The 8,723-nt window shown below is 41.1% G+C and overlaps 1 protein-coding gene across 1 annotated transcript; it reads left to right on the top strand.

Moving 5' to 3' along the window:
* The first annotated feature begins 661 nt into the window (after nt 1-661).
* LOC122042549 (uncharacterized protein At5g65660-like) lies at nt 662-1,874 on the top strand. Its single transcript, XM_042602715.1, has 2 exons — nt 662-1,090; nt 1,553-1,874. The coding sequence occupies exons 1-2, from the start codon at nt 806-808 to the stop codon at nt 1,739-1,741; spliced, it is 474 nt and encodes a 157-aa protein (XP_042458649.1). The 5' UTR covers nt 662-805; the 3' UTR covers nt 1,742-1,874.
* Nucleotides 1,875-8,723: the final 6,849 nt, after the last annotated feature.

Genomic DNA, 8,723 nt, shown 5'->3' with positions numbered 1-8,723 from the left:
CCTTTATTACAATAAACATTGAGGGAGATGAGTCAACCATCTTCTCAATGTTTAATGTTGAGGGAGGTGATTCAATCATCTACTCAAAGCGTTCATTGCAACATTTCGAATCTTCTGCCAACACTACTTTAGCATCCCAATTGAGACCGACAGTAAACTCTTTTAGAACACGAGATGATACGGATGATCGAGGCCAAAGATCAACTTCACTTTACGAGACTGAGAACGAGGAAGATGTTCGATGACTCTCAAATTGAGAGAATTAGATGCGTTTTTTCTCTGTAGGAAGAGAAGACGGTTCACCACCCACCCTGCCCCCACTCACTCGATCGTCAATTCGTCATGATTGTTCTTTTTCTACAGATAGATTTTTAATAAGCAACTAACTGTCATTAATGTCATCTTGCAGTCAGACACTTTTTTGTGATCTCGCTAAATATGCCGAATTCTTTTTCTTGTTCATCTGCACTGAAATCTTTGTTTTTTTTTTTTTTACGGGAATCAGAAAAAGCATCAAAGGATAATCTTGACGGCGACTCCACGGCATCTTTACCGAACGAGCCGCACTAACGTCTCCTCCATCAGTACTCTGCTTTAATTCGACCGTACGCGCTCGGTGGCCCCTCGCTGGCCTCCGATCACACTCCATAAATAAACCGCCTCAGCGACGCCTCAGAACTTCACTCACCTTCTCTTCTCTACGTGCGCTGCAGGCGACGATGACGACGCCGCTGTAGCCCAAGAAGCAGCAGGAGGAGGAGGAGGTGTGGTTACAAAAGAAGCAACCGAGCGAGGAGCAGCAGAGATGGAGGGTGCGACCATGCCGGCGCCGCCAGCAGCAGCAACCTTGCACCATGACTCGAGACCGGCGATCGGGTTCCCCCTCGGCACCGCGCTGCTCGTCGTCGTCATCTTTTGCCTCAGCGGCGTCTTCGCTTGCTGCTACCACTGGGAGAAGCTCCGCTCCCTCAGCGGCCGGCCCAGCCGGCGCCGCCGCCAGCAGGAGGAACCCCCTCTGGATGCTCTCGAGGAAGGCCGGACTCAGCCGTCGCCTCCATCTCCGACGTCCAAGCTCGCCCCCGACCCTCAGGTATACGCATCTCGCTTTCTAAAGTCGATTTCGACGTTAATTCTTCATCTTTGCTAATATTAACGTCGAGGAGACATGAAAGAACAGAAGAACAGAGCCGAATTGACCTTCAAACAGAATTGAGAGCGATCCATAGTTTACTTTATCTGGTGAAGATTTGGTGAAACTGTGAATTAGAAGATGAGCATTTGTTCTCCTTAAAAGCTTTCTAGGTAGATTTCACCATTGAAACATTGGAGCGCACTAGCCACAAACTAGTCACCATCTAAAAGCAGTAGCTTGGGCACCCCGAAAGCAACCTGAGAATGACACTGAAAATCTGCCAAAAAACGTGGAGACATGTTGTCTTTTATACTCATTAGATTTCGCTGTTGCTGTTGTTGTGTTCTGTTCTGCTCTGCTTAAGCGAGATCAACTTTGTGTTCCATCACTCACTCAATTACGCGTCTCGTTGATTTGCAGGAGAACAAGGAGGAGAAGGTCCGGAGCTTGCCTGTCATAATGCCAGGCGATAAAGTTCCGAAATTCATGGCATGGCCATGCCCGTGCCAACACTCGTCGCCGGTTATTGCCGATGTATCTGCTGTAGCGGTGACGACTTCCGAAGCAGAAATTCCGTCTCAATCTTTAGCAGAGTGTTCTGTGAACTGAGCATCACACTCTGTTGCGGTGCTCATTATTCTTTTTTCTTCAATGTCGCTGGTTGAATTTGTCGAGACGAGGGATGTGTATATATCTTGCCTTTGTAAAAGAAATGGATCTCTGAAAAGCTCAGATTTTCTTAGACTGCGTTGGATGCCCTTTAAAAAAAAAATCAAATTTTATCTCGAACTAAAAAGAATCTTGAATTGTTTAATCTCCAGTTTAAATTCCTCACATATGTAGATGATTTCTAACTTTCTAGCCTACCTAAAGAGTCAATGCTAATTGCTAAAGCAACCTCTATCAGTTTGCTCTTAGGGAAAATAAAGCAGATGCAGAGAGGAACAGCCACAGCACGTGGTTTGTGAAATGTAACGGTGGGTGGTGGTCCGGCGGCAGAGGGACGGAGCAGCAAGTAACGTCCGGTACGCGGTGTTGTGTACTGGATCCGTCCTCTTCCGTACGCAGAGAGCACGGCACGAAGCTTCAAGGAAACGAAGGAGCGCACGAGAAGATGATGATGGTGCCATGGTGGTGATGGTGCGTTTTGGTTTTTTTTTATCTTTGGGACTGTGACAGTGCGCAGTGGGTGGCGGATGACTCAGGAGCGGAAAGCACGCAGACAGACAGCCATTTTTATCTGAATATATCTTTTTAAAAGCAACCACAGCATGATCGCTGTCCTTCGCTTGGCATATATATCATTTTTTATATTATTTTATATATCATTTTTTTAAAACTTAAATTTACTTATGCTTAATATTATATATATGGAATAAATATAAATAATTTTTTTAAGTATTCACCTACAATCTAGAAGGATTATTTTATTTTCTTTCTTATTTTTTATTCTCTTAATTGTTTATCTTTTTGCCTTTCTTTTTCTTCGTATTTTCCTAGGGATTTTTTTTTTTTCACTGTGAAGTCCTTTTCCTTCCCCCGTTCTATCTTTTGGGGGTAAATAGAGGATCGAGCTTGGGATAAAGGTGACGACTGAGATATTGTTCGGTGTGGAGTATGCTGTTGTTGTAGTACTCAATAATGCATTAGTTGTACTACCCTAAGATAGGGAAGTGCCATATCACTGTCTATCTTAGTAAGCCACTTATATCTGTTGGGGATCACTATATAATTGACGTTACAGATGAGTGTCAAAATCCACACGTAAATAATTGTATCTCCTCGTCAAAGTTAATAGGGACTTCGCAAAAAACAATTAAAAAAAATATTAATTATATATCGAATCAAACAATAAAAATGACAGTCCGGTGCACGAAGTTTCCGTCATATCGAGTCACGAGGAAGGATCCATTGTACGCAGCCTTACCCTATTTTTTACAGGAAACTATTTTCAGGATTCGAATCCGTGAACTTTTGATCACATGACAATAACTTTAACGAGCAAAACAATATAAACAAAATATTAATATTCGAATTAATTGAGCTTACAAGATATATGTGATATTATTTATTAAAAACTCCAAAACATAAATGATTTTGGTTCGAGATAGGTTCGAAATATAATTCGAATCTTAATTCGAGTAGAATTGGAGTATAGTTTGAAATGCTCTAAATTTAAATTCGATTCTAATTATTTAAATTTTAATTTGAGCATATTTAAATTGTACTTGTGGAGAAGTAAATAGAGTTCTATTTGAGTTTTTCCTAAAATTTTATTTAATTAAGGGTGGTAAACCAACTTTTGCAAAGGTCATATATTACAGCCACTTTGTTACTGCATCATCATTTAAAGAATTAAACATTAGCGAACACAAATAGATGGGACACTCAAAATGGTTGACTCACAGTACCTCTTTATGAAGCTTTCATCAACAAGCCTACTGCGCATGAGGCAGCAAAGAATATCAAAAGTTCTTCTTTAAAGCCACATAAATCTGTCACCTATTTTTAAAAGTGTTTTTTTTTATTTCCATTGCAGCATATATAGATGTCGATTAGCAAGAGATCATCATCAGGAGTAAGTGACAAATTAAATTACCGTAAGTGTACAGTGTGTCGTCGAGTAATAAAAACTATCGTCGGACTGCTTGTTGAGTATCAAAATGCTCGTGAAACGAATTCTCTAGAAAACTGGAAAACAAATGCATTGTGGCACGGATTATCTAAAAAATTGGAAAACGAATGCGTTATGATGAAGAACCAAAAGTGATCGAGAGAAAGCATTTGAGAAAACTATTTAAAAAAATAATTTTAAAATTTTAATTTCACTATGATGAATATCGGTGAATTCAAGTCCTCTAATCTCAACATATGATTAAGAAGGGACTCATCGTAGGGTAAACGGTGAGTTTATGAGATAAAGGAAAGAATGAAGTGTTGGGTTTTTCGGGTCGCGAAAACCGCGTTTTCGCGTCGCGGAAACCCCGAAAGCCCCAAAGTCAACGGATTCGTGTAAAGAAAAATTTCAAAAAACTACGAATACGAGTTTCTACCGAGATTTACTCCTAGATCTACATGAAAAAGGGTTATACCTTTGAAGCAAAGCCCTTCGCGTTCCCGCTCGTCCAAACGGTACCGGATCTCAAGAGTATCAAAATAGATACTCCTCTAGAAGTATCCACACGAACTAATTAGGTGAAGAAGACCTAAACGAAGGTGCGCTAGCACCTTGATAGGTCACGACAAGAGAGGAGAAGAGGGAGAGGGAGAGCTTGAGAGGAAGAAGAGAGAGTGAATGCACACATGAATGAAAAATTCATTCCACACCACACCATAGTGGCCGGCCACATTCAAAAGAATGTAACTCCCATTTTGCATTAAGTACAATTAATGTGTAGTCATTAAAGTGAAGAATTGTAACCTCCATGAGGTGGCATCTCACTTAATTAATCATGATGATGTGGAGCATCATTATTGGTTCACATCTTGCCAACTCACTAATGATGTGGCAAAAAGTCAAGTCAAACTTGACTCTTTCTCTTCCTCTCAAGTCAAGTCAAACTTGACTTAATCTCTCTCATGGTTGATCTAATCCAATCATTTAATTCAAGTCAATTTAATATAATGAATCTAATTCATTTAATTAAATTGATTCAATGAGTCATAATCTAAATTAGACTCATTGAACACATGAATCAACTTGAGTCCAACTCAAGTTAGCCCAATTAGGATTACTCTTAATCCAATTTGATTCATCAAATGAATCTAATCCTCTTGGTTCATCATATGAACCTAATCTCCATCTAATTGTCCTTAGTGTGTGACCTTATAGGTTCTTGTAACGTTGGCAATGCCCCTAAACCTATTTAGGAGCATAAGTAATGAGCGGTATCTAGTAACACATCATTACTACCCAAGTTATAAGAATGTTGAGATCCAACATCACCTTGTGACTACTAATTGTGACTCCTCACAAAATATGACAAGTGTCCTTCTATCCTAGACATTTAGATTGATCAATATGAGGTATAGACCGTGTCATCCTCTAATCAATCTAAATCTTGAACTCCAAGTAGACTCACTAAATCAAATGAGCTCAATATCCTATATTGACTCATTTGGGCATGGCCATGCACTTCGTGGTCTCACTCTATCAAGAATATCGATGTCACTCCCGTCATATAGGAGGGATAGATCCCATCTACATCACTCACATCCCTCTGCATAATTCGTTACATACCCAGTAATTGCCTTTATAGTCCACCCAGTTACGGGTGACGTTTGACGAAATCAAAGTACATAACTCCTTATGTAGGGATCCATGGTGACTTCAGGTCTAAGGACTAGTAGTCATACTAATAGTCACATGAGAAAGTATATGACACTCATATAACGATCCATGATACTTTCTCATGGCGGGTCATTCAGTGTACATTCTCTAATGTATACTCATGTGTCAACTTGATATCTCTATATCCATGACTTGTGAGATCAAGTCATCGAGTTGACCTACATGCTAGTCTTATTGCATTAACATTGTCCCTGAATGTTAATACTCGACTAGGAATGATTAAGAGTAGTGTTCCCTATATCATCTCACTATCGATTCAACCAATCGATTGATATAGGTAAGAACCTTCTACTCAAGGACGTTATTATACTTAGTTTATTTGGCACCAATACAAGTAAGTATAATAACCAAAAACCAAATGTCTTTATTTATATAGAATATGATACAACAAGTCCAAAAATACAATCATCAAATGATTGGCTCTAGGACTCTAGCTAACAATCTCCCACTAGCACTAGTGCTAATCAGTGTAAGCTCTAAGCCCCAATGACCTAGTGTGACCATCATGCTTCCTCTGTGCCAAAGCCTTGGTCAAGGGATCTGCGATGTTAGCCTCTGTAAGTACTCTGTAAATTTTCACATCTCCTCTCTCGATGATCTCTCGAATGAGATGGAAGCCCTGTAGTATGTGTTTGGTCCGCTGGTGTGAGCGAGGTTCCTTCGCCTGTGCTATAGCTCCATTGTTGTCACAATAGAGCTCAATGGGGGCAGCAATGCTAGGAACCACCCCAAGTTCAGTGATGAACTTGCGAATCCAAACTGTCTCCTTTGCTGCCTCTGATGCAGCAATGTACTCGGCTTCTGTTATAGAATCAGCTACTGTATTCTGCTTCGAACACTTCCAGCTGACAGCACCACCATTAATGCAAAATATGAACCCCGACTGCGATCTATAGTCATCCTGGTCGGTCTGGAAGCTAGCATCACTGTAACCCTTTACAGCTAACTCATCATCGCCTCCATATATCAAGAAGTATTCTTTAGTCCTTCTTAAGTACTTAAGAATATTCTTGACCGCTATCCAGTGACTTTCACCTGGATCTGATTGGTATCTGCTCGTCATCCTCAAAGCATACGAGACATCAGGTCGAGTACATAGCATGGCGTACATGATCGATCCTATGGCTGAGGCATAAGGGATCTGATCCATACGGTCTCTCTCCTCTCTAGAAGAGGGACCTTGAGTCTTCGAAAGACTCACGCCATGTGACGTCGACAGAAATCCCTTCTTGGAGTTCTGCATGGCAAACCGTAGGAGTACCTTGTCAATGTATGTACTCTGACTTAGGCCAAGCAATCTCTTAGATCTATCTCTATAGATCTGTATCCCTAGAATGCAGGATGCCTCACCTAAGTCCTTCATTGAGAAGCAACTCCCTAGCCAGGTCTTGACAGACTGAAGCATAGGGATGTCCTTCCCAATGAGTAGTATGTCATCCACATACAATATGAGGAAGACAACTATATCCCCTACAACCTTCTTGTAGACATAAGGCTCATCTTCGTTCTTGATGAAACCAAACTGTTTGATTGCATCATCAAATCAAAGATTCCAGCTCCGAGAAGCTTGCTTTAGTCCATAAATGGACCTATGCAGCTTGCATACTCTGTTAGTATGTTTTGGATCTACAAAACCCTCAGGTTGTGTCATGTACACATCCTCGAGTAGGTTTCCATTCAGAAACGCAGTTTTGACATCCATCTGTCATATCTCATAGTCATGGTAGGCTGCAATAGCAAGCATGATCCGAATGGACTTAAACATCGCTACTAGAGAAAAGGTTTCATCATAGTCAATACCATGAATCTGCTTGAAACCTTTAGCTACCAAGCGACCCTTATAGATAAGTCCATCCATGTCAGTCTTTCTCTTAAAGACCCACTTACACCCAATGGGTTTTACCCCTTCAGGTGGATCAACCAAAGTCCATACTTGGTTGGTGTACATGGATTCCATCTCGGATCTCATGGCTTCTAGCCATTTCTCAGAATCTGGTCTCATCACAGCTTCCTGATAGGTGGTAGGCTCATCCTCTATGAGCACAACGTCATCATAGTCAGACAAGAGAAATGAGTATCTCTCAGGCTGACGACATACCCTATCAGACCTGCAAAGAGGTATGTCTACTTGAACTGGTTGTTATTCCTCAACTCCTTGTGGAACAACATCATCCACAACACTTTGTGGTTCCAGTTCAATTTCCATTGAGGCATCAGTGCTATTGTTCGCATCTTGAACTTCTTCAAGATCAAACGCGCTCCCACTAGTCTTTCTAGAAACAAAGTCCCTTTCTAGAAAGACCCCAGTCTTTGCCACAACTGCCTTGTGCTGACTGGGAATGTAGAAGTAATATCCCTTAGTTTCCTTGGGATATCCAATAAACTAGCACTTGTCAGATTTGAGTCATAATTTGTCTGAGACTTGACGTCTAACGTAAGCCTCACAACCCCAAATCCTCATGAAAGACACCTGGGCATCTCTCCCAGTCCATATCCTATATGGTGTCTTTATCACGGCCTTGGATGAAACTCGATTGAGTATAAAAGTTACCGTGTCTAGAGCATAACCCCAAAGGTATGTCGGAAGATCTGTGTGACTCATCATCGATCGTACCATATCTAATAGGGTACGATTCCTCCTTTCGGATACACCATTCCACTGTGGTGTTCCAGGAGGAGTGAGTTGGGATAGAATCCCACACTCAGCTAGATAGTCACGGAACTCATGGCTAAGGTATTCTCCATCTCGACCGGATCGAAGTATCTTAATACTCTTGTCAAGCTGGTTCTGTACTTCATTCTTGAATTCTTTGAACTTTTCAAAGGATTCAGACTTATGTGTCATCAAGTACACATAACCATATCTACTGAAGTCATCAGTAAATGTGATGAAGTACCTATAACCGCCTCTAGCAGCGACATTGAAAGGGCCACATACATCACTATGTATGAGTTCTAACAAATCAGTCGCTCTTTCGCTATGCCCACTAAAGGGAGTCTTGGTCATCTTGCCTCGTAGGCATGACTCGCATATCTCATATGATTCAAAATCAAATGAGTCCAGCAAACCATCTTTATGGAGCTGGGATAAGCGCTTGTCATTTATATGACCTAAGCGACAGTGCCAGAGATAGGTTTGGTTCAGGTCATTTGACTTGAACCTCTTGGTATTTATGTTATAGATAGGGCTCTCAAGGTCTAGAATATAGAGTCCGTTTATCAGAGGTGCACTACAATAGA

Source organism: Zingiber officinale, chromosome 2A, assembly GCF_018446385.1.
Source record: "Zingiber officinale cultivar Zhangliang chromosome 2A, Zo_v1.1, whole genome shotgun sequence".
In the NCBI taxonomy this organism is placed as follows: domain Eukaryota; kingdom Viridiplantae; phylum Streptophyta; class Magnoliopsida; order Zingiberales; family Zingiberaceae; genus Zingiber; species Zingiber officinale.
Note: the sequence above shows the minus strand (reverse complement) of the source record. Positions and strands in the feature narration are given on the sequence as shown.

What these genes read in the sequence shown, in the direction of transcription:
- LOC122042549 (XM_042602715.1), top strand. Translation starts at nt 806, where the DNA reads ATGGAGGGTGCGACCATGCCGGCGCCGCCAGCAGCAGCAACCTTGCAC. An exon ending in AGCTCGCCCCCGACCCTCAG is followed by an intron (nt 1,091 to 1,552) that starts GTATACGCATCT and finishes GTTGATTTGCAG; the next exon opens with GAGAACAAGGAGGAGAAGGT.